The 25,689-nt window shown below is 44.9% G+C and overlaps 1 protein-coding gene across 1 annotated transcript in view; it reads left to right on the forward strand.

Moving 5' to 3' along the window:
- Nucleotides 1-25,689, forward strand: part of LOC128661764 (heat shock factor protein 1) — a 320,452-nt gene that overhangs the window by 233,720 nt on the left and 61,043 nt on the right. The window contains exons 3-4 of the mRNA XM_053715984.1: nucleotides 8,315-8,380; nucleotides 8,458-8,518. Of these exons, the coding sequence (XP_053571959.1) occupies nucleotides 8,315-8,380; nucleotides 8,458-8,518 (127 nt within the window). The remainder of the gene's footprint in view (nucleotides 1-8,314; nucleotides 8,381-8,457; nucleotides 8,519-25,689) is intronic.

Genomic DNA, 25,689 nt, shown 5'->3' on the forward strand with positions numbered 1-25,689 from the left:
CTCATCCTTATTAGTGTGTGAGGGTAGGAAAAGAAGCCCCATCCTTATTAGTGTGTGAGGGTAGGAGAAGAAGCCTCATCCTTATTAGTGTGTGAGGGTAGGAGAAGAAGCCTCATCCTTATTAGTGTGTGAGGGTAGGAAGAGAAGCCTCATCCTTATTAGTGTGTGAGGGTAGGAAGAGAAGCCCCATCCTTATTAGTGTGTGAGGGTAGGAATAGAAGCCCCATCCTTATTAGTGTGTGAGGGTAGGAAGAGAAGCCTCATCCTTATTAGTGTGTGAGGGTAGGAAGAGAAGCCTCATCCTTATTAGTATGTGAGGGTAGGAAGAGAAGCCACATCCTTACTAGTGTGTGAGGGTAGGAAGAGAAGCCTCATCCTTATTAGTGTGTGAGGGTAGGAAAAGAAGCCCCATCCTTATTAGTGTGTGAGGGTAGGAGAAGAAGCCCCATCCTTATTAGTGTGTGAGGGTAGGAGAAGAAGCCCCATCCTTATTAGTGTGTGGAGGGTAGGAAGAGAAGCCCCATCCTTATTAGTGTGTGAGGGTAGGAGAAGAAGCCCCATCCTTATTAGTGTGTGAGGGTAGGAAGAGAAGCCCCATCCTTATTAGTGTGTGAGGGTAGCAAGAGAAGCCCCATCCTTATTAGTGTGTGAGGGTAGGAAGAGAAGCCCCATCCTTATTAGTGTGTGAGGGTCGGAGAAGAAGCCCCATCCTTATTAGTGTGTGAGGGTAGGAAGGGAAGCCCCATCCTTATTATTGTGTGAGGGTAGGAAGAGAAGCCCTATCCTTATAATTGTGTGAGGGTAGGAGAAGGAGCCCCATCCTTATTAGTGTGTGAGGGTAGGAAGAGAAGCCCCATCCTTACTAGTGTGTGAGGGTAGGAAGAGAAGCCTTATCCTTATTAGTGTGTGAGGGTAGGAAGAGAAGCCTCATCCTTATTAGTGTGTGAGGGTAGGAAGAGAAGCCTCATCCTTATTAGTGTGTGAGGGTAGGAAGAGAAGCCTCATCCTTATTAGTGTGTGAGGGTAGGAGAAGAAACCTCATCCTTATTAGTGTGTGAGGGTAGGAAGAGAAGCCTCATCCTTATTATTGTGTGAGGGTAGGAAGAGAAGCCACATCCTTACTAGTGTGTGAGGGTAGGAAGAGAAGCCTCATCCTTATTAGTGTGTGAGGGTAGGAAGAGAAGCCTCATCCTTATTAGTGTGTGAGGGTAGGAGAAGAAACCTCATCCTTATTAGTGTGTGAGGGTAGAAAGAGAAGCCTCATCCTTATTATTGTGTGAGGGTAGGAAGAGAAGCCTCATCCTTATTAGTGTGTGAGGGTAGGAGAAGAAGCCTCATCCTTATTAGTGTGTGAGGGTAGAAGAGAAGCCCCATCCTTATTAGTGTGTGAGGGTAGGAAGAGAAGCCCCATCCTTATTAGTGTGTGAGGGTAGAAGAGAACTAATAAGGATGAGGCTTTTTCTCCTACCCTCACACATCCTTATTAGTGTGTGAGGGTAGGAAGAGAAGCTTCATCCTTATTAGTCTGTGAGGGTAGGAGAAGAAGCCTCATCCTTATTAGTGTGTGAGGTTAGGAGAAGAAGCCTCATCCTTATTAGTGTGTGAGGGTAGGAAGAGAAGCCTCATTTTTATTAGTGTGTGAGGGTAGGAGACGAAGCCTCATCCTTATTAGTGTGTGAGGGTAGGAGAAGAAGCCTCATCCTTATTAGTGTGTGAGGGTAGGAGAAGAAGCCTCATCCTTATTAGTGTGTGAGGGTAGGAAGAGAAGCCTCATCCTTATTAGTGTGTGAGGGTAGGAAGAGAAGCCCCATCCTTATTAGTGTGTGTCAGGGTAGGAAGAGAAGCCTCATCCTTATTAGTGTGTGAGGGTAGGAAGAGGAGCCTCATCCTTATTAGTATGTGAGGGTAGGAAGAGAAGCCACATCCTTACTAGTGTGTGAGGGTAGGAAGAGAAGCCTCATCCTTATTAGTGGTGTGAGGGTAGGAAGAGAAGCCTCATCCTTATTAGTGTGTGAGGGTAGGAGAGAAACCTCATCCTTATTAGTGTGTGAGGATAGAAGAGAAGCCTCATCCTTATTATTGTGTGAGGGTAGGAAGAGAAGCCTCATCCTTATTAGTGTGTGAGGGTAGGAGAAGAAGCCTCATCCTTAGTGTGTGAGGGTAGGAAGAGAAGCGTCATCCTTATTAGTGTGTGAGGGTAGGAGAAGGAGCCCCATCCTTATAAGTGTGTGAGGGTAGGAGAAGAAGCCCCATCCTTATTAGTGTGTGAGGGTAGGAAGAGAAGCCCCATCCTTATTAGTGTGTGAGGGTAGGAGAAGAAGCCCCATCCTTATTAGTGTGTAAGGGTAGGAAGAGAAGCCCCATCCTTATTAGTGTGTGAGGGTAGGAGAAGAAGCCCCATCCTTATTAGTGTGTGAGGGTAGGAAGAGAAGCCCCATCCTTATTAGTGTGTGAGGGTAGGAAGAGACGCCTCATCCTTATTAGTGTGTGAGGGTAGGAAGAGACGCCCCATCCTTATTAGTGTCTGAGGGTAGGAAGAGAAGCCCCATCCTTATTAGTGTGTGAGGGTAGGAAGAGAAGCCCCATCCTTATTAGTGTGTGAGGGTAGGAAGAGAAGCCCCATCCTTATTAGTGTGTGAGGGTAGGAGAAGAAGCCCCATCCTTATTAGTGTGTGAGGGTAGGAAGAGAAGCCTCATCCTTATTAGTGTGTGAGGGTAGGAAAAGAAGCCCCATCCTTATTAGTGTGTGAGGGTAGGAGAAGAAGCCTCATCCTTATTAGTGTGTGAGGGTAGGAGAAGAAGCCTCATCCTTATTAGTGTGTGAGGGTAGGAAGAGAAGCCTCATCCTTATTAGTGTGTGAGGGTAGGAAGAGAAGCCCCATCCTTATTAGTGTGTGAGGGTAGGAAAAGAAGCCCCATCCTTATTAGTGTGTGAGGGTAGGAAGAGAAGCCTCATCCTTATTAGTGTGTGAGGGTAAGAAGAGAAGCCTCATCCTTATTAGTATGTGAGGGTAGGAAGAGAAGCCACATCCTTACTAGTGTGTGAGGGTAGGAAGAGAAGCCTCATCCTTATTAGTGTGTGAGGGTAGGAAAAGAAGCCCCATCCTTATTAGTGTGTGAGGGTAGGAGAAGAAGCCCCATCCTTATTAGTGTGTGAGGGTAGGAGAAGAAGCCCCATCCTTATTAGTGTGTGGAGGGTAGGAAGAGAAGCCCCATCCTTATTAGTGTGTGAGGGTAGGGGAAGAAGCCCCATCCTTATTAGTGTGTGAGGGTAGGAAGAGAAGCCCCATCCTTATTAGTGTGTGAGGGTAGGAAGAGAAGCCCCATCCTTATTAGTGTGTGAGGGTAGGAAGAGAAGCCCCATCCTTATTAGTGTGTGAGGGTAGGAAGAGAAGCCCCATCCTTATTAGTGTGTGAGGGTCGGAGAAGAAGCCCCATCCTTATTAGTGTGTGAGGGTAGGAAGGGAAGCCCCATCCTTATTATTTTGTGAGGGTAGGAAGAGAAGCCCCATCCTTATAATTGTGTGAGGGTAGGAGAAGGAGCCCCATCCTTATTAGTGTGTGAGGGTAGGAAGAGAAGCCCCATCCTTATTAGTGTGTGAGGGTAGGAGAAGAAGCCTCATCCTTATTAGTGTGTGAGGGTAGGAGAAGAAGCCTCACCCTTATTAGTGTGTGAGGGTAGGAGAAGAAGCCTCATCCTTATTAGTGTGTGACGGTAGGAAGAGAAGCCTCATCCTTATTAGTGTGTGAGGGTAGGAAGAGGAGCCTCATCCTTATTAGTATGTGAGGGTAGGAAGAGAAGCCACATCCTTACTAGTGTGTGAGGGTAGGAAGAGAAGCCTCATCCTTATTAGTGTGTGAGGGTAGGAAGAGAAGCCTCATCCTTATTAGTGTGTGAGGGTAGGAGAAGAAACCTCATCCTTATTAGTGTGTGAGGGTAGGAAGAGAAGCCTCATCCTTATTATTGTGTGAGGGTAGGAAGAGAAGCCTCATCCTTATTAGTGTGTGAGGGTAGGAGAAGAAGCCTCATCCTTATTAGTGTGTGAGGGTAGAAGAGAAGCCCCATCCTTATTAGTGTGTGAGGGTAGGAAGAGAAGTCCCATCCTTATTAGTGTGTGAGGGTAGAAGAGAACTAATAAGGATGAGGCTTCTTCTCCTACCCTCACACATCCTTATTAGTGTGTGAGGGTAGGAAGAGAAGCTTCATCCTTATTAGTCTGTGAGGGTAGGAGAAGAAGCCTCATCCTTATTAGTGTGTGAGGTTAGGAGAAGAAGCCTCATCCTTATTAGTGTGTGAGGGTAGGAAGAGAAGCCTCATTTTTATTAGTGTGTGAGGGTAGGAGACGAAGCCTCATCCTTATTAGTGTGTGAGGGTAGGAGAAGAAGCCTCATCCTTATTAGTGTGTGAGGGTAGGAGAAGAAGCCTCATCCTTATTAGTGTGTGAGGGTAGGAAGAGAAGCCTCATCCTTATTAGTGTGTGAGGGTAGGAAGAGAAGCCCCATCCTTATTAGTGTGTGAGGGTAGGAAGAGAAGCCTCATCCTTATTAGTGTGTGAGGGTAGGAAGAGGAGCCTCATCCTTATTAGTATGTGAGGGTAGGAAGAGAAGCCACATCCTTACTAGTGTGTGAGGGTAGGAAGAGAAGCCTCATCCTTATTAGTGTGTGAGGGTAGGAGAAGAAACCTCATCCTTATTAGTGTGTGAGGATAGGAAGAGAAGCCTCATCCTTATTATTGTGTGAGGGTAGGAAGAGAAGCCTCATCCTTATTAGTGTGTGAGGGTAGGAGAAGAAGCCTCATCCTTATTAGTGTGTGAGGGTAGGAAGAGAAGCCCCATCCTTATTAGTGTGTGAGGGTAGGAGAAGAAGCCCCATCCTTATTAGTGTGTAAGGGTAGGAAGAGAAGCCCCATCCTTATTAGTGTGTGAGGGTAGGAGAAGAAGCCCCATCCTTATTAGTGTGTGAGGGTAGGAAGAGAAGCCCCATCCTTATTAGTGTGTGAGGGTAGGAAGAGACGCCTCATCCTTATTAGTGTGTGAGGGTAGGAAGAGACGCCCCATCCTTATTAGTGTCTGAGGGTAGGAAGAGAAGCCCCATCCTTATTAGTGTGTGAGGGTAAGAAGAGAAGCCCCATCCTTATTAGTGTGTGAGGGTAGGAAGAGAAGCCCCATCCTTATTAGTGTGTGAGGGTAGGAGAAGAAGCCCCATCCTTATTAGTGTGTGAGGGTAGGAAGAGAAGCCTCATCCTTATTAGTGTGTGAGGGTAGGAAAAGAAGCCCCATCCTTATTAGTGTGTGAGGGTAGGAGAAGAAGCCTCATCCTTATTAGTGTGTGAGGGTAGGAGAAGAAGCCTCATCCTTATTAGTGTGTGAGGGTAGGAAGAGAAGCCTCATCCTTATTAGTGTGTGAGGGTAGGAAGAGAAGCCCCATCCTTATTAGTGTGTGAGGGTAGGAAAAGAAGCCCCATCCTTATTAGTGTGTGAGGGTAGGAAGAGAAGCCTCATCCTTATTAGTGTGTGAGGGTAAGAAGAGAAGCCTCATCCTTATTAGTATGTGAGGGTAGGAAGAGAAGCCACATCCTTACTAGTGTGTGAGGGTAGGAAGAGAAGCCTCATCCTTATTAGTGTGTGAGGGTAGGAAAAGAAGCCCCATCCTTATTAGTGTGTGAGGGTAGGAGAAGAAGCCCCATCCTTATTAGTGTGTGAGGGTAGGAGAAGAAGCCCCATCCTTATTAGTGTGTGGAGGGTAGGAAGAGAAGCCCCATCCTTATTAGTGTGTGAGGGTAGGGGAAGAAGCCCCATCCTTATTAGTGTGTGAGGGTAGGAAGAGAAGCCCCATCCTTATTAGTGTGTGAGGGTAGGAAGAGAAGCCCCATCCTTATTAGTGTGTGAGGGTAGCAAGAGAAGCCCCATCCTTATTAGTGTGTGAGGGTAGGAAGAGAAGCCCCATCCTTATTAGTGTGTGAGGGTCGGAGAAGAAGCCCCATCCTTATTAGTGTGTGAGGGTAGGAAGGGAAGCCCCATCCTTATTATTTTGTGAGGGTAGGAAGAGAAGCCCCATCCTTATAATTGTGTGAGGGTAGGAGAAGGAGCCCCATCCTTATTAGTGTGTGAGGGTAGGAAGAGAAGCCCCATCCTTATTAGTGTGTGAGGGTAGGAGAAGAAGCCTCATCCTTATTAGTGTGTGAGGGTAGGAGAAGAAGCCTCACCCTTATTAGTGTGTGAGGGTAGGAGAAGAAGCCTCATCCTTATTAGTGTGTGACGGTAGGAAGAGAAGCCTCATCCTTATTAGTGTGTGAGGGTAGGAAGAGGAGCCTCATCCTTATTAGTATGTGAGGGTAGGAAGAGAAGCCACATCCTTACTAGTGTGTGAGGGTAGGAAGAGAAGCCTCATCCTTATTAGTGTGTGAGGGTAGGAAGAGAAGCCTCATCCTTATTAGTGTGTGAGGGTAGGAGAAGAAGCCTCATCCTTATTAGTGTGTGAGGGTAGGAAGAGAAGCCTCATCCTTATTATTGTGTGAGGGTAGGAAGAGAAGCCTCATCCTTATTAGTGTGTGAGGGTAGGAGAAGAAGCCTCATCCTTATTAGTGTGTGAGGGTAGAAGAGAAGCCCCATCCTTATTAGTGTGTGAGGGTAGGAAGAGAAGCCCCATCCTTATTAGTGTGTGAGGGTAGAAGAGAACTAATAAGGATGAGGCTTCTTCTCCTACCCTCACACATCCTTATTAGTGTGTGAGGGTAGGAAGAGAAGCTTCATCCTTATTAGTCTGTGAGGGTAGGAGAAGAAGCCTCATCCTTATTAGTGTGTGAGGTTAGGAGAAGAAGCCTCATCCTTATTAGTGTGTGAGGGTAGGAAGAGAAGCCTCATTTTTATTAGTGTGTGAGGGTAGGAGACGAAGCCTCATCCTTATTAGTGTGTGAGGGTAGGAGAAGAAGCCTCATCCTTATTAGTGTGTGAGGGTAGGAGAAGAAGCCTCATCCTTATTAGTGTGTGAGGGTAGGAAGAGAAGCCTCATCCTTATTAGTGTGTGAGGGTAGGAAGAGAAGCCCCATCCTTATTAGTGTGTGAGGGTAGGAAGAGAAGCCTCATCCTTATTAGTGTGTGAGGGTAGGAAGAGGAGCCTCATCCTTATTAGTATGTGAGGGTAGGAAGAGAAGCCACATCCTTACTAGTGTGTGAGGGTAGGAAGAGAAGCCTCATCCTTATTAGTGTGTGAGGGTAGGAGAAGAAACCTCATCCTTATTAGTGTGTGAGGATAGGAAGAGAAGCCTCATCCTTATTATTGTGTGAGGGTAGGAAGAGAAGCCTCATCCTTATTAGTGTGTGAGGGTAGGAGAAGAAGCCTCATCCTTATTAGTGTGTGAGGGTAGGAAGAGAAGCGTCATCCTTATTAGTGTGTGAGGGTACGAAGAGAAGCCCCATCCTTATTAGTGTGTGAGGGTAGGAAGAGAAGCCCCATCCTTATTAGTGTGTGAGGGTAGGAAGAGAAGCCCCATCCTTATTAGTGTGTGAGGGTAGGAAGAGAAGCCCCATCCTTATTAGTGTGCTAGGGTAGGAGAAGAAGCCCCATCCTTATTAGTGTGTGAGGGTAGGAAGAGAAGCCCCATCCTTATTAGTGTGTGAGGGTAGAAGAGAACTAATAAGGATGAGGCTTCTTCTCCTACCCTCACACATCCTTATTAGTGTGTGAGGGTAGGAAGAGAAGCTTCATCCTTATTAGTCTGTGAGGGTAGGAGAAGAAGCCTCATCCTTATTAGTGTGTGAGGGTAGGAAGAGAAGCCTCATTTTTATTAGTGTGTGAGGGTAGGAGAAGAAGCCTCATCCTTATTAGTGTGTGAGGGTAGGAGAAGAAGCCTCATCCTTATTAGTGTGTGAGGGTAGGAAGAGAAGCCTCATTCTTATTAGTGTGTGAGGATAGGAGAAGAAGCCTCATCCTTATTAGTGTGTGAGTGTAGAAGAGGCCCCATCCTTATTAGTGTGTGAGGGTAGGAGAAGAAGCCCCATCCTTATTAGTGTGTGAGGGTAGAAGAAGCCCCATCTTTATTAGTGTGTGAGGGTAGGAGAAGAAGCCTCATCCTTATTAGTGTGTGAGGGTAGGAAGAGAAGCCCCATCTTTATTAGTGTGTGAGGGTAGGAGAAGCCCCATCTTTATTAGTGTGTGAGGGTACGAAGAGAAGCCCCATGTTGGGGTCACTTTGTGCTGTAAGGTACAGGTTAGCTGATGCTTCACCTCTCATGTCCTTGTGCTTCTCAGATCATTCTTCTCTCTTACAGTCATGTTAGTAGTTTCTTTAATATTGTTCTCATGTCTCTGCAGCTCTTTAATTCATCCATGGGAATCACAGACTTGTCCCTACCAGACCTAGAATGTAGCCTGGCGAGCGTGAGTATCATTGCTGCGTGTTAGAAGATGAGCTCTCTGTAAATAGTTTATGTCAGTGACCTCATTTTATTTCACAGATTCAAGAGCTGTTGTTATCGCAGGAACAAAAGGAAACAGAGCCCAGCATGACTGACAAAGGTAAAACATTTATAAAAAATATAATTTTCTTTTTAAACGGGGAGAGTCCACAGCTGCATTCATTTTACTTTTGGGAAATACAGAACCTGGCCACCTGGAAGAGGCAAAGACACCCCAGCCAAAGGCTTAAATACCTCCCCCACTTCCCTCATCCCCCAGTCATTCTTTGCCTGTTGTCACAGGAGGTTGGCAGAAAAGTCTTAGAAGATTTTGGAATAGTCTCTTATGGAGGGTAGTACTCTTCAGCATGGGACTGGAGTTTTAAGTAGTCCTGTCAGCCTCTCAGTGAGAGCATTGATGAAAGTTAGAATCCGGAGATGCAGGGAGAGTCTTTCTGCGAAACCATCCAGACTCATATTAACAGCTCCATAAGCAATCAGCGTTGACGAGTTTCACTGCCTGCTTTTCTTCACTCATGTCCATGTTAGAATAAACGCTACTATCTGTCACAGTTGAAGGGCCGTGTTTCTGTTCCATTGCGTAGATTCCGGTAAGATTGTTTCATTTTCCTTTTCAATGTGGGAATGAATGTAAATGTAGAAGACAGGGTCTCAGTGGGACTCCTTTATCTTTATGGAATCTAGGGTTAATATCTCCTGAGGGGGGTTATTAAATAGTGGGGGACTTTTAATCATGTTTGTTATGTGATTCTGTCTGCTTATGTGTAGTGATGCTTGGGCTCGTGGCTATTACGGAACATATCGGCCTTTTTGAGCTGTGCAGTTTTTGTTGATTGGCGCGCTTTTCTTTGACCTACATGGTGCACCTTGTGACCGGGCGTGGTCACGTTTTTGTTTTCCATTTCCGTATTCCTGACCGTGTGGCGGTGGGGAGAGTCTGTTTTTCTCTGCGTGTCTGGGTCTTAGGAGGTGGTGAGTGCCCCAGCCATTGGGGGTGTAAGGTGTGGTTTGTTTTTTGTCTATAATTTTAAATATTAAGTTATGGAGGATTCTGATTTTTTGGAAACGGATGTCTCTGATTCAGATTCTGTTTCTTGCGAAGAATATGTCAGGGCCCGAGTGATCCAGCCCCATGAGTTATGTTCTGTATGCCGTCTTAGAGTGCTCTTTTCTCCCAATTTGGAGAGCTTAGAGTCCACTGAGCCTTCCGCCACTGAGGATTCCGTTTACCGTGAGGCGTGTTCCCTAGATCCTTTGGTTGCTACACAGTCAGGTGTCCCAAATGCCGTTACCCCTTCTCCGGAAGGTGGCTTGTTTCTCCAGAGGTTACTGCACAGTTCCGCATGGCCATATCTATGGCATTGGCGCATTTACATCTTCCGGGAAGATCTTGTCCGTGTTCTTTTAACCAGGGCTAGTCAGGCGTGGGATCGTCTGTATCGGTTCAGCCCTCTGGGGAAGCGGTGTCCCCTGAGGTTGCAGGGGTACAGCCTTCAGGGCCGGGGTCCTCAGATGTCCAGGAGGAGGTGAGTCTTGGCTTTCGATTTAAACTGGTGCGCCTTCGTGTCCTGCTGAGGCATGTGTTGGCAGTGTTAGAGGAGCCCGATTCGTATGAGTCATTGGTTCCTCACTCTTCTGCTCCAGACGGCAAGCAGTGTTAGACGAGTGGCGTTCACCTGCGGGTGCTGCCATCTTTTATTTTTATCTAGTTAGGATGTATTTTATTTCTCTTTGGAAAACTTTTTCTTCTCTGGGATTTGATACTGAGTTGAGACATGGTTTAGGTCTCAGAGCCTACATATCTGTTTGTCTGTTTATTTAGTCTAGCCCTGCTAGGGCTTAGACCTTTCAGTGGCCTTGAACAGTTCTTTCACGTCCTGTATATCAGGCTGGTCCTGATTGGGTACTAGGTATATCTGTTCCTTAGGGACCATATGAGACATGTTGTGCCTTTGACAACTGACTGGTCCTGTTTGGGTACTGAGTTTGCTTACTTCTTGTTGAGAAGTTGTTTTCTTGTTCTACAAATTATGAAGGCCCTTCTATCCTAAATGTTAGGCTGGTCCTAATTTATTCATCCGGATGGGGCATCTGATGTTTGCTGTACTCAGTCCTGGTGTCCTGTCCCTGCATAGCTAGCAGGGTTAGCTGGGGTTACGGATCCTGCTATGACAGTATACTTGAGGTTTCCTGAGGTCCTTTGGTTCTTCCCTTTGATAGAGGAGGGGTTGAGATGACTCCATAGAGATCTTCCGTATCTGGTTTGGGGGGGGGGGGGTTTACTTCTCCTCTATGGTACTTCATTCCGGATTGCTTGCCCTGATTAGTCGCAATCTCTTTCGACAGGGCCTCTTCCTTATGGCCGAGGTTGGTTGTGTTCTTCGTTTCCCCTTTCTAATGACACGGTGTGTCCACGGATAATCTTAATTACTGTTGTGAATTTCACTCATGACCAGCAGGAGGAGGCAAAGAGCACCACAGCAAAATCTGTTAAATATCACTCCCCTTACCCACAATCCCTAGTCATTCTCTTTGCTTGTATCAGTTGCAAGGAAGGGTAAAGTTAGGTGTCTGATTCTTCAATCAATAGTTTATTTTTTAAGCAGAGCAAGTTTGCTCTGGTTTTCTTTGGGGTTTAGCCGTAGTCCATGTCAGTCTCTTCAGTAGAGCAAGTGGTGGCTTTAAGGCATTTGGGAACTTGTGGGGTATAATCCCCACTGGGCCTCCCAAGTAATTTCATGCTGCCCTTGGTTGAAAGTTTGAGTAAGTTTACTCAGCCTTTTCTTTTTTCCACAAGTCCATGTGAGGTAGGAAGCACCTTTCATACCAAGTGAGCTGTCCTGCTGCTGGACAGATTTTTTAGGTAAGTGCCTATTTCTTTCTCTGTTTTGATATAGGAGAATTTGGGACTTTGACAGTTAATTCTGTCTAAATATACAATCAGCCTTCTAGGTTAACTGTTTATTGTATGGCAGTTTTGCAGGCACTGGGGATGCTTGGCTCAGTTTATTATGTTTTCTCTTTGGTGTACATGTTTTTTGTTTGTGTATTAATGGCTACCGGGAGGTTTGTTAGGCCGCCCACAATAGGCGGGCTTATCTGAGATAGCAAGGGCGCCCTTTTAGCTGTTTCCTGGATGTTGCAGCTCTGTTGCATAGCTCTTTAGAGGTGGTTCAGCGTTCTCTCTAGTGTGGCTGCATGGCGTGTCTTGCTCTTCTGTCCCTTTCTCGGCCGTCAGTGGCTCAGTGCATTGAGGTTATTAGTCTGATGGTTTCAGTCATGGACATCATTCCGTTTGCTCGGTTCGATCTCTGACCTCTGCATTTATGCTTGCTCAGGCAATGGAACAGGGATTATGCAGATCTATTTCCAAAAATTGTTTTAGTTCAGATGTCCAGAGATTCTCTTCCATGGTGGTTGTCTCAGGACCTTCACTCTCAGGGAACTTGCTTTCGCTGACCTGCCTGGGTGATTGTAACCATGGATGCCAGTTTGCTGGGCTGGGGTGCTGTCTGGCTTCGAATAAATGTTTTGGAACGGAGAGCAATTTTCAATGCTTTTCTAGCCTGGCCTCAGCTAGCTTCAACCCAGTTTATCAGGTTTCAGTTGGACAACATAAGGTCAGTGGCTTACATCAATCATCAACTGTTGTCTGTCTGCTATCCATATTCCAGGGGTGGATAATTGGGAAGCGGATTTTCTGAGCAGACAGACTTTTCATCCTGGGGAGTGGGAACTTCATCCAGAGGTATTTTCCAGCTTGATTCTCTCTTGGGAGCAGCCGGAGTTGGATCTCATGGCATCTCGTCAGAATGCCAAGCTACCGAGTGTCAGGGTTTTTTCCCTGCTTTGTTTGCCATGTGCTGCTGGCAGCCATTTTGCTTACCTTTTCTTGCTGAATCTGGTGCAGAGTGTGGGATGCTGCTCATTTCCTGCACGCCCTCTTATGGCCAGACAGTTGTACATCATCCGTGTGAGACAGGTTGCAGTCTCAGAATTGTGGTGTCATCACTTATTATTTAAAGGGTCTCTGTTCAGTATGCTTTGCCCTTGCGTTGTCTCAGACCTGTTTGTGAGTTCCTGTGTATTACCTAGATGTCTGACGTCCCTCCAGGTTCCTGACTCGGCTCGTCTGACTACTCGCTTTGGCTCCTGACTCGGCTCGTCTGACTACCAACTCCGGTTTTGACTCCTGGCTTGTTATTTGACTTGTGGACATTTTTTGTTTTTAATAAAGGTGTGATTATTTTTGCACTTCTCATCTCACTCTGATTCCTGGCACCCTGACACTGAGGTACGGGTCGAGGTCAAAGGATCATCATGCTGTTCTGATAGATGCTTTCGCAGTTCCTTGGACTTTGTCTGGCATATGTGTTCCCTCCGTTTGCTCTTCTTACTTGGGTCATTGCTCGTGTCAAACAAGAGAGGGCATCAGTGATTCTCATTGATCCGGCGAGGCCTCGCAGAATCTGGTTTGCAGATCTGATGGAGATGTCTTCCCTTCCACCTTGGCGTCTTCCATTAAGCAAGGACCTGCTTCTGCAGGGTCCCTTCCTTCATCCAAATCTCGTTTCTCTGAAGCTGACCACTTGGAGATTGAATGCTTGATTCTTTCTAAGCGTGGTTTTTCTGAGTCAGTCATTGAGACTATTATTCAGGCTCGTAAGCCTGTAACTAGGAAGATTTATTATAAGATTTGGCTTAAATATTTATTTCTAATCACACGGTGAGTCCACGGAATCATCAATTACTGTTGGGAATATCACTCCTGAGCAGCAGGAGGAGGCAAAGAGCACCACAGCAAAGCTGATAAATATAACTTCCTACCCACAATCTCCCAGTCATTCTCTTTGCCTCTAGTGCAAGGAGGAGGTGAAGTAATTAGGTGTCCTGATTTTGATTCTACTATCAAGTTTTTTTTATTTTGAAGTCTGGGCAAGATTGCTCTGGCCTTCCATCACAATTTGGGTCTAGCTGTATTCCACGTTAGTCTCTTCAGCAGGGCGGTGGTGGCTTTAAAGCAGTTGGGGACTTGTAAAGGGTGCTTTGCTGCGTTTTCCTAACATGTTGCTGCCCTGGTATAGAAAGTCTGAGTAAGCTTACTCTGTCTTTCTTATTACACAGGTCTCTGTGAGGAGTGGCATCCTCTCAAACTTTGTGAGTCGTCTGACTGCCGGACGACTAGAATGCAGGTAAGTGCCTTTTTGTTCTTCTGGGGCTAGAAGGCTGGCACTGAAGGGGTTAAGGCTCCCTGCTATTCATTTGGGACACAAAATCCTTCAGGGGTAAGGGTGTTTTACGGCAGAGAGAAGGCACTGTCTGACATGTTATGGAGACTATGGGTTAATCTCCTTCAAGGCAGGAAGGAGTTAACCCTCTATTGAGGGCTCATTATTGTTTTTAAAATAAAGTGTGTTTTATTGGGCTGGTTGCTATTCAGGAGAGCGCACTTCTCTAGGCAACATTCCTATGGGGCTAAGACACTCTAGGAATTGTAACATATTCCTTTGGTCTCTCTGACAAGTTTACGGGACTACTATGTCTGTTCTCCCGCTGTATAAGTGTAAGCGGAGCAGTATCAGCTTAATGACCGGTATGTTTATTTTGTTGGAAAACATAGACCTGAGGGGTGTTTTTTTCTTTAACAGTAGAACAAGCGTGATTCATTGCGCGCCATCTACCCCATGCGCTGTGGCTCCGCCTCCTTCTTGGTGAATCTAGCGGCGCCATTTTTGGAGTATGCTGTTTTATTCAGCCTCGCTCTCCGGCAGTAGATATGAACCCTGAGAGCGGAGCAGCGTTATAGGCTGCTCTGTAACGAATTTCTATTTCAGGGTGTGATGTCTGCAGAATCGCCTATAGACTGAGGCAAAAGTTTAAAACTGAAATTTTGTAGTCCGGCGATGCAAAGCAGCTGAAATGACAAGATGTGTTTAAACATTCACAATCTTTAAATAAATACGGTCTCTAGCAATGTTTTTATTAACACTGACTTGGTTAATAAACAGAGTTGTTTGGTCTATCAATTCACAGGGAAACTGAATTTCGTTTTTACAAAATAAAACCTTTCCTAGGTTCATATGTTTGGAAGAACAGATTGTTGTTCTGTACATCGCTCCCTCCTATTTAGAATAAATATTTAGATAATAGGTTCTTCTTATTGGAGCATCTCGCCTATTTTTTTTTTTTTTCTGTGCTGTATGTGTTGCAACAGATAGATATTGCCTTATGTCTCCCAGGATAATACTGTTCAGGTAATGCCACAGTTTTCTCCTTTCATGTCCCAAGCCTCTTTGACGTCACATGCAGTGCCCTGCGATTCCTCTCAATCTCCTAGAGGAGTATATTTGCTTACAGAATTTCAGCTCAGGTACACTCTGCGGTATCTGCGCTTTTGTCTGTTTTCCTTATCTACAGGGAAAATGCAAGAGGACATTTAAATTTTCAGATAGAATGGTTTCTGCTCCATATTCTGCTACTCGGGTAGCTCTTCTCCTGAGTCTGGTGAGTAGGATTCGCCTGTAGTTTTCTTTCTAATGATACGGTGAATCCACGGATCATCATAATTACTATTGGGAATATCGCTCCTGGCCTGCAGGAGGAGGCAAAGAGCACCACAGCTGTTAAATACCACTCCCCTTACCCACAACCCCCAGTCATTCTCCTGCTTGTAGTGCAAGGAAGTGGTAAAGTTAGGTGTTTGATTCTTCTATCAAGAGTTTGTTATTTTTGAGCAGGTAAGTGCTGTTTTTTTTATTTTTTTTATTTAAAAGAACTTTTGGCACTTGGAGGGTTAATATTCCTGAGTGTTCAGGATTTATTTTCCTGGCAGTACTGTGGGGTAATTTTCCTGACTGTGTTCAGGTTTTTTATTTTCTGTATATACGTGGGGCATTGTGAAGAGTGGGATGCTAGGCTTTTATTTATTGTCTTAGAGACGTTGGTTACTTTAGGCAGATTTATTTCGGTTCTGCCTTTGTGTAAGTTTGTATGACGCCCATGATGGGCGGAGTTTTGGTATGGTGCGTAGTGTTCGTGCTTTTTCGTTCCGTGTGTTTGTTATTTAGTGCAGCAGTGAGCGGTTTCTCTCTGTGTCCACTCCGGTGCTGCAGTTTTCTTTGGGAACGCCTGTGTGAGGTCCGGTTCATCTATCTGCGCACTGTTTTCCTCCTGGTTGTGCTTCTCATATCCTCTGGCTGGTAGGTGGGTTATTTAGCATCTCAGTTGGGCTGTTAGCGATCAGTGTTTTGTTTTTTATTTTTATTATTAAAGTGATAGTATCATTATTTAAAGAGACAGTAACGGTTTATACATATTTTTGGAAAATGTATTTATTATTTTTTTCTGTGTGTTTAATATGGACCAAGAAGACTTGCAAGCAGTGACTTGTAACTCATGCCTATATGCTAATGTGGAGCCTCCTATCCCTTTCTGTTCCTCATGTATAGAGAGGACTATGCAGTATAGGGATAGACATTTTTTATACAGAGCCTTTTCTAGGGAGACTGTTGTTCAGGAGCCTCCTGTTCCAGCTGTAACCCAGCTTTCTCCTCATTCATCCCAATCTAACTCCTCTTAACATGCAGTGCCCTGCATTTTGTCTCAGGCTAGTTTTTCTTTGCAGGATTTGTCTACTAACATATCGTCTGCTATACAGGTATACCCCACTCATACAGCGGGTTAGGGACCGGAGCCCCGCTGTAAAGTGAAAACCGCCTTAAAGTGAAACAAGGCAGTTTTAGTTTTCTTTCCACTTGCCAGTGTGTTTAAAAACTTGAAAACATGTTTGAACTAGCATATATTAGGGGTTTGCCAAACTATAGCACTGAGACACAGATTGCACTGTAAAGCTGTAAACAGAGTGAACTGCGCATAACAAAATTGTGCCAGTTACTTTTCTCGCAAACTCACAATGATTACAGCACTATTTCATAATCCTTGGAGGTTGAACTTCAGCTCCACAAAGCGCTGTATTAGCGAATCGCTGTAAAGTGAGGTATACCTGTATCTGAGGCATTGTCTGCTTTTCCTGTGTTACAGGGTAAACGCAGAAGGATTTCTGACTCTGTTGTAGCTTTGTCTAATGTTCCTTCTCATAGGACTGAGGAAGAAGATATTTCAGTAGTGTCTGAGGGTGAAATTTCAGACTCTGATAGTGTGTCTCCTTTGACTGATTTTGAGGTAATTTCTTTCAGATCTATGTTGGAGCACCTCCGTTTGTTACTCAGGGAGGTTTTGGCTACTTTGGATGACTCTGACTCGACGGTCATAGTGACTCCAAAGAACGCTAGTAAGCTTAATAAGTTTTCTCTTGTTAAGTGTATCCAGTCCACGGATCATCCATTACTTGTGGGATATTCTCCTTCCCAACAGGAAGTTGCAAGAGGATCACCCACAGCAGAGCTGCTATATAGCTCCTCCCCTAAGTATCATATCCATTCATTCTCTTGCAAGCCTCAACCAAGATGGAGGTCGTAAGAGGAGTGTGGTGTTTTATACTTAGTTTATTCTTCAATCAAAAGTTTGTTATTTTTAAATGGTGCCGGAGTGTACTGTTTATCTCAGGCAGTATTTAGAAGAATCTGCCTGCGTTTTCTATGATCTTAGCAGAAGTAACTAAGATCCATGGCTGTTCTCACATATTCTGAGGAGTGAGGTAATTTCAGAGAGGGAATGGCGTGCAGGTTTTCCTGCTATAAGGTATGTGCAGTTAATATTTTTCTAGGGATGGAATTTGCTAGAAAATGCTGCTGATACCAAACTAATGTAAGTAAAGCCTTAAATGCAGTGATAGCGACTGGTATCAGGCTTATTAATAGAGATGCATACTCTTATAAAAATGTAATATAAAACGTTTGCTGGCATGTTTAATCGTTTTTATATGTATTTGGTGATAAAACTTATTGGGGCCTAGTTTTTTTCCACATGGCTGGCTTCAATTTTGCCTAGAAACAGTTTCCTTAGGCTTTCCACTGTTGTAATATGAGTGGGAGGGGCCTATTTTAGCGTTTTTTTTGCACAGCAAAAATTGCAGACACAGACATCCAGCTTCTTCCTGCATGATCCAGGACATCTCTGGAGGGCTCAAAAGGCTTCAAAGTCGTTTTTGAGGGAGGTAAAAAGCCACAGTAGAGCTGTGGCAGTTGTTGTGACTGTTTGAAAAAACGTTTTTGTCTTTTATTATTCCGTTTTGGGTATTAAGGGGTTAATCATCCATTTGCAAGTGGGTGCAATGCTCTGCTAACTTGTTACATACACTGTAAAAATTTCGTTAGTGTAACTGCCTTTTTTCACTGTTATTTCAAATTTTGACAACATTTGTGTTTCTTAAAGGTGCAGTAACGTTTTTTATATTGCTTGTAAACTTGTTTAAAGTGTTTTTCCAAGCTTCCTAGTCTCATTGCTAGTCTGTTTAAACATGTCTGACACAGAGGAAACTACTTGTTCATATATGGCGCCAATTACATCAGGGACGCCCATAGCGATTACCTTGCAGGACATGGCTGCAATCATGAATAATACCCTGTCAGAGGTATTATCCAGGTTGCCTGAATTAAGAGGCAAGCACGATTGCTCTGGGGTTAGGAGAAATACAGAGCGCGCAGATACTGTAAGGGCCATGTCTAATACTGCGTCACAATATGCAGATCATGAGGACGGAGAGCTTCAGTCTGTGGGTGACATCTCTGATTCGGGGAAACCTGATTCAGAGATTTCTAATTTTAAATTTAAGCTTGAGAAACTATGTGTGTTGCTTGGGGAGGTATTAGCTGCTCTGAATGACTGTAACACAGTTGCAGTACCAGAGAAATTGTGTAGGCTGGATAAATACTATGCGGTACCGGTGTGTACTGATGTTTTTCCTATACCTAAAAGGCTTACAGATATTATTAGCAAGGAGTGGGATAGACCGGGTGTGCCTTTTTCCCCACCTCCTATATTTAGAAAAATGTTTCCAATAGACGCCACTACACGGGACTTATGGCAGACGGTCCCTAAGGTGGAGGGAGCAGTTTCTACTTTAGCAAAGCGTACTACTATCCCGGTTGAGGACAGTTGTGCTTTTTCAGATCCAATGGATAAAAAATTGGAGGGTTACCTTAAGAAAATGTTTATTCAACAAGGTTTTATTTTACAGCCCCTTGCATGCATTGCGCCTGTCACGGCCGAGGCGGCATTCTGGTTTGAGGCCCTGGAAGAGGCCATCCATACAGCTCCATTGACTGAAATTATTGACAAGCTTAGAACACTTAAGCTAGCTAACTCATTTGTTTCTGATGCCATTATTCATTTGACTAAACTAACGGCTAAGAATTCCGGATTCACCATCCAAGCGCGTAGGGCGCTATGGCTTAAATCCTGGTCAGCTGACGTGACTTCAACGTCTAAATTACTCAACATTCCTTTCAAGGGGCAGACCTTATTCAGGCCTGGTTTGAAGGAAATTATTGCTGACATTACTGGAGGTAAGGGTCACACCCTTCCTCAGGACAGGGCCAAAGCAAAGGCCAAACAGTCTAATTTTCGTGCCTTTCGAAATTTCAAGGCAGGTGAAGCATCAACTTCCTCTGCTTCAAAACAATAGGGAACTTTTGCTCAATCTAAGCAGGCCTGGAAACCTAACCAGTCCTGGAACAAAGGCAAGCAGGCCAGAAAGCCTGCTGCTGCCTCTAAGACAGCATGAAGGAACGGCCCCCTATCCGGCGACGGATCTAGTAGGGGGCAGACTTTCTCTCTTCGCCCAGGCGTGGGCAAGAGATGTTCAGTATCCCTGGGCGTTGGAGATCATATCTCAGGGATATCTTCTGGACTTCAAAGCTTCCCGTCCACAAGGGAGATTTCATCTTTCAAGGTTATCTGCAAATCAGATAAAGAAAGAGGCATTCCTACACAAGACCTCCTAGTTATGGGAGTGATCCATCCAGTTCCGCGGACGGAACAAGGACAGGGTGTTTATTCGAATCTGTTTGTGTTTCCCAAAAAAGAGGGAACCTTCAGACCAATTTTGGATCTAAAGATCTTAAACAAATTCCTCAGAGTTCCATCTTTCAAAATGGAAATTATTCGGACCATCCTACCCATGATCCAAGAAGGTCAGTACATGACCACAGTGGACTTAAAGGATGCCTACCTTCACATACCGATTCACAAAGATCATCATCGGTTTCTAAGGTTTGCCTTTCTAGACAGGCATTACCAATTTGTAGCTCTTCCCTTCGGGTTGGCTACAGCCCCGAGAATCTTTACAAAGGTTCTGGGCTCACTTCTGGCGGTTCTAAGACCGCGAGGCATAGCGGTGGCTCCGTATCTAGACGACATCCTGATACAGGCGTCAAGCTTTCAAGTTGCCAAGTCTCATACAGAGATAGTTCTGGCATTTCTGAGGTCCCACGGGTGGAAAGTGAACGAGGAAAAGAGTTCTCTATCCCCACTCACAAGAGTCTCCTTCTTAGGGACTCTTATAGATTCTGTAGAAATGAAAATTTACCTGACGGAGTCCAGGTTATCAAAACTTCTAAATGCTTGCCGTGTTCTTCACTCCATTCCGCACCCTTAGGTAGCTCAGTGTATGGAGGTAATTGGCTTAATGGTAGCGGCAATGGACATAGTGCCATTTGCGCGCCTTCATCTCAGACCGCTGCAATTATGCATGCTGAGTCAGTGGAATGGGGATTACACAGATTTGTCCCCTCTGCTAAATCTGGATCAAGAGACCAGAGATTCTCTTCTCTGGTGGTTGTCTCGGGTACACCTGTTCAAGGGTATGACCTTAAGCAGGCCAGATTGGACAATTGTAACAACAGATGCCAGCCTTCTAGGTTGGGGTGCAGTCTGGAATTCCCTGAAGGCACAGGGATTGTGGACTCAGGAGGAGAAACTCCTTCCAATAAATATTCTGGAGTTAAGAGCGATATTCAATGCTCTTCTGGCTTGGCCTCAGTTAGCAACACTGAGGTTCATCAGATTTCAGTCGGACAACATCACGACTGTGGCTTACATCAACCATCAAGGGGGAACCAGGAGTTCCCTAGCGATGTTAGAAGTCTTAAAAATAATTCGCTGGGCAGAGTACCACTCTTGCCACCTGTCAGCAATCCATATCCCAGGCGTGGAGAACTGGGAGGCGGATTTTCTAAGTCGTCAGACTTTCCATCCGGGGGAGTGGGAACTCCATCCTGAGGTGTTTGCTCAGTTGATTCATCGTTGGGGCAAACCAGAGTTGGATCTCATGGCATCTTGCCAGAACACCAAGCTTCTTGTTACGGATCCAGGTCCAGAGACCCAGAAGCGACGCTGATAGATGCTCTAGCAGCGCCTTGGTTCTTCAACCTGGCTTATGTGTTTCCACCGTTTCCTCTGCTCCCTCGACTGATTGCCAAAATCAAACAGGAGAGAGCATCAGTGATTCTGATAGCACCTGCGTGGCCACGCAGGACTTGGTATGCAGACCTAGTGGACATGTCATCCTTTCCACCATGGACTCTGCCTCTAAGACAGGACCTTCTGATACAAGGTCCTTTCAATCATCCAAATCTAATTTCTCTGAGACTGACTGCATGGAGATTGAACGCTTGATTCTATCAAAGCGTGGCTTCTCCGGAATCAGTCAGTGATACTTTAATACAGGCACAAAAGCCTGTTACCAGGAAAATCTACCACAAGATATGGAGTAAATATCTTTATTGGTGTGAATCCAAGAATTACTCATGGATTAAGGTTAGGATTCCTAGAATATTGTCTTTTCTCCAAGAGGGCTTGGACAAAGGATTATCAGCTAGTTCCTTAAAGGGACAGATTTCTGCTCTGTCTATTCTTTTGCACAAGCGTCTGGCAGAGGTTCCAGACGTCCCGGCATTTTTCCAGGCTTTGGTTAGAATTAAGCCTGTGTTTAAACCTGTTGCTCCCCCGTGGAGCTTAAACTTGGTTCTTAAGGTTCTTCAAGGAGTTCCGTTTGAACCCCTTCATTCCATTGATATTAAACTTTTATCTTGGAAAGTTCTGTTTTTGATGGCTATTTCCTCGGCTCGGAGAGTCTCTGAGCTATCTGCCTTACAATGTGATTCTCCTTATCTGATTTTTCATGCAGATAAGGTAGTTCTGCGTACCAAACCTGGGTTTTTACCTAAGGTGGTTTCTAACAAGAATATCAATCAAGAGATTGTTGTTCCATCGTTGTGCCCTAATCCTTCTTCAAAGAAGGAACGTCTTTTACATAATCTGGACGTACTCCGTGCCTTGAAGTTTTACTTACAAGCTACTAAGGATTTTCGTCAAACATCTTCCCTGTTTGTCGTTTACTCTGGACAGAGGAGAGGTCAAAAAGCTTCGGCAACCTCTCTTTCCTTTTGGCTTCGGAGCGTAATACGCCTAGCCTATGAGACTGCTGGACAGCAGCCCCCTGAAAGGATTACAGCTCATTCTACTAGAGCTGTGGCTTCCACCTGGGCCTTCAAAAATGAGGCCTCTGTTGAACAGATTTGCAAGGCTGCGACTTGGTCTTCGCTTCACACTTTTTCAAAATTTTACAAATTTTATACTTTTGCTTCTTCGGAGGCTGTGTTTGGGGGAGAGGTTCTTCAGGCAGTGGTTCCTTCCGCCTAATCCTGCCTTGTCCCTCCCATCATCCGTGTACTTTAGCTTTGGTATTGGTATCCCACAAGTAATGGATGATCCGTGGACTGGATACACTTAACAAGAGAAAACATAATTTATGCTTACCTGATAAATTTATTTCTCTTGTAGTGTATCCAGTCCACGGCCCGCCCTGTCCTTTTAAGGCAGGTCTAAGTTTTAATTAAACTACAGTCACCACTGCACCCTATGGTTTCTCCTTTCTCTGTTTGTTTTCGGTCGAATGACTGGATATGACACTTAGGGGAGGAGCTATATAGCAGCTCTGCTGTGGGTGATCCTCTTGCAACTTTCTGTTGGGAAAGAGAATATCCCACAAGTAATGGATGATCCGTGGACTGGATACACTACAAGAGAAATAAATTTATCAGGTAAGCATAAATTATGTTTTTTTATGTTCCCTCCGTGGCGGACGTTTTTCCTGTTCTGGATTTTCAGAGATTATTTCTCGGGAAGGGAGAAGCCTGGTATTCCTTTTTCCCCTACTCCTATTTTTAGGATGAGGTTTCCTGTTGCGGATTCTATTAAGGAATCTTGGCAGACAGTCCCTAAGGTTGAGGGAGCTATTTCCACTTTGGCTAAGAGGACCACTATTCCTATTGAGGAAAGTTGTTCTTTTAAGGTTCCCATGGATAAGAAGTTAAAGGCTTTACTTAAGAGGATTTATGTTCACCAGGGGCTCCAATAGCAACCTATTGCGTATATTGCTACACTTACCAGTGCGGCTGCAGATTGGTTTGATGCATTGTCTGATTCTATTCTTCAGGAGACTTCTCTGGAGGAGATTCAGGATAGAATTAAGGCTTTAAAATTGGCCAATTCTTTTATTGTGGACGCTTCTTTACAGGTCGTTAAGTTGGGAGCAAAGATTTCCGGTTTTGGCTCGCAGGGCTTTATGGTTAAAGTCTTGGTAGGCGGATGTATCATCTAAGTCTAAGCTTTTATCAATCGCTTACAAAGGGAAGACTTTGTTTGGGCCTGGTTTTGCTGAAATTATTTCTGATATTACTGGTGGGAAGGGACATTCTCTTCCTCAGGATAAGAGAATTAAGCAGAAAGTAGTCAGAGTAATTTTCGTTCCTTTCGTAACTTCGCTGGTAAGTCTTCCTTCAAACAGGATTAATCCAGGCCTTCTTGGAGACATAATCAGTCCTGGAGCAAGGGGAAGCAATCTAAGAAGCCTGCCACTGACTCAAAGTCAGCATGGAGGGTCTGCCCCCGATCCAGGAATGGATTGCGTGGGGGCAGGCTGTCTTTGTTCGCTCAAGCCTGGGCAAGGGATGTTCCAGATCCTTGGGTAGTAGATATTGTATCCCAGGGAAGGGATACAAGCTGGAGTTCAAGACTTTTCCTCCCAGGGGCAGGTTTCATCTCTCAAGGTTATTGGTAAATCAATTAAAAAAAGAGGCATTCTTAAGTTGTGTCCAGGATTTTTCCGATATGGAAGTGATCGTTCCTGTTCCAGTACAGGAGCAGGGACTAGGGTTTTATTCCAATCTGTTTATCGTTCCCAAAATGGAGGGAACTTTCAGACCCATTTTAGATCTCAAATTGGTAAACAAATTTCTCAAGGTTCCATCATTCAAGATGGAGACTATTTGGTCAATTCTACCTCTGGTTCAGGAGGGTCAGTTCATGACTACAGTAGATCTGAAGGATGCATATCTACATATTCCTATCCACAAGGATCATCACAAGTTTCTGAGATTTGCTTTTCTAGACCAGCATTTTCAGTGTGTGGTTCTACCTTTCGGTATTGCAACTGCTCCCAGGGTGTTTTCAAAGGTCCTGGGTGCATTACTGGCAGTTCTCAGATTGCAAGGGGTTGCAGTAGCTCCTTACCTGGACAACATTCTGGTTCAGGCGCCATCTTTTCAACTAGCAAACTCTCACACAGAGTTGTTGTTGTCTTTTCTGCGCTCCCACGGTTGGAAGGTGAATTTAGGAAAAAAGTTCCTTGATTCTGGCCACAAGGGTGGTATTCTTGGGAACCATTATAGATTCTTTGGAAATGAAGATTTTTTTTGACAGAAGCAAGGAAGTCAAAAATGTTCAATTCATGTCTGGCTCTTCAGTCATCTCTTTGGCCGTCGGTGGCCCAGTGTATGCAGGTTATTGGTCTAATGGTCTCGGTCATGGACATCATTCCATTTGCTCGGTTCCATCTCAGACCTCTGCAGTTATACATGCTAAGTCAGTGGAACGGGGATTATACAGATCTGTCTCCACAGATTGTTCTGGATCAGGCTGCAAGAGATTCTCTTCTGTGGTGGTTGTCTCAGGATCGTCTCTCCCAGGGAACCTGTTTTTGCAGGCCTACCTGGGTGATTGTGACCACGGATGCCAGTCTGCTGGGTTGGGGAGCTGTCTGGGGTTCTCTGAAGGCTCAGGGTCTGTGGACCTGGGAGGAATCAGTTCTTCCTATAAATGTCTTAGAATTGAGAGCAATCTTCAAAGCTCTTCTAGCCTGGCCTCAGTTGGCTTTAACCCAGTTTATCAGATTTCAGTCGGACAATTTAACGTCCGTGGCTTACATCAATCATCAAGGGGGAACTCGGAGTTCCGTGGCGATGAGGGAGGTAGCTAAGATTATTCAGTGGGTGGAGGCTCACAATTGCTATCTTTCTGCAATCCACATTCCAGGGGTGGACAATTGGGAAGCGGATTTTCTAAGCAGACAGTCTTTTCTTCCGGGGGAGTGGGAACTTCATCTGGAGGTGTTTTCCAGCTTGATTCTCAGATGGGGTCAACCGGAATTGGATCTTATAGCATCTCATCACAATCCCAAGCTTCTGAACTACGGATCGAGGTCAAGGGATCCTCAAGCTGTTCTAATAGATGCTTTAGCAGTTCCTTGGAAGTTCAGTCTGTCATATGTGTTTCCTCCGTTTGCCCTTCTTCCTCGGGTCATTGCTCGGATCAGACAGGAGAGGTCGTCAGTGATTCTCATTGCGCCGGCTTGGCCTCGCAGGATCTGGTATACAGACCTGGTGGAGATGTCATCGTCTCCACCATGGAGTCTTCCATTAAGGAAGGACCTTCTACTTCAGGGGCCCTTCCTTTATCCAAATCTCGTTTCTCTGAAGCTGACTGCTTGGAGATTTAACGCTTGATTCTTTCTAAACGTGGAGTTGGTCATTGAGACTAGGATTCAGGCGTGTAAGCTTGTGACTAAGAAGATTTATTACAAGATATGGGGTAAATATCTGTATTGGTGTGAATCTAAGGGCTACTCTTGGAGTAGAGTTATGATTCCTAGAATTTTGTCTTTTCTCCAGGAGGGTCTGGAGAAAGGCTTGTCTGCAAGTACCCTGAAGGGTCAAATTTCTGCGTTGTCTATTTTGTTGCACAAGCGTCTGGCGGATGTGCCAGTCTTTTTGTCAGACTCTGATTAGAATCCGGCCTATCATTAAGTTTGTGACTCCTCCTTGGAGTCTTAATTTAGTTCTGAGAGTTCTTCAACAGGCTCTGTTTGAGCCTATGCATTCCTTGGAAATCAAGTTATCAACCTGGAAGGTTTTATTTTTAGTTGCTATCTCTTCGGCTCGAAGAGTTTCGGAGCTTTCTGCGTTGCAGTGTGAGTCTCCTTTCCTTATTTTTCATTCTGATAAGGTAGTACTTCGTACTGCTTTTGGTTTT

The sequence above is a fragment of the Bombina bombina genome, chromosome 5, assembly GCF_027579735.1.
Source record: "Bombina bombina isolate aBomBom1 chromosome 5, aBomBom1.pri, whole genome shotgun sequence".
In the NCBI taxonomy this organism is placed as follows: Eukaryota; Metazoa; Chordata; class Amphibia; order Anura; family Bombinatoridae; genus Bombina; species Bombina bombina.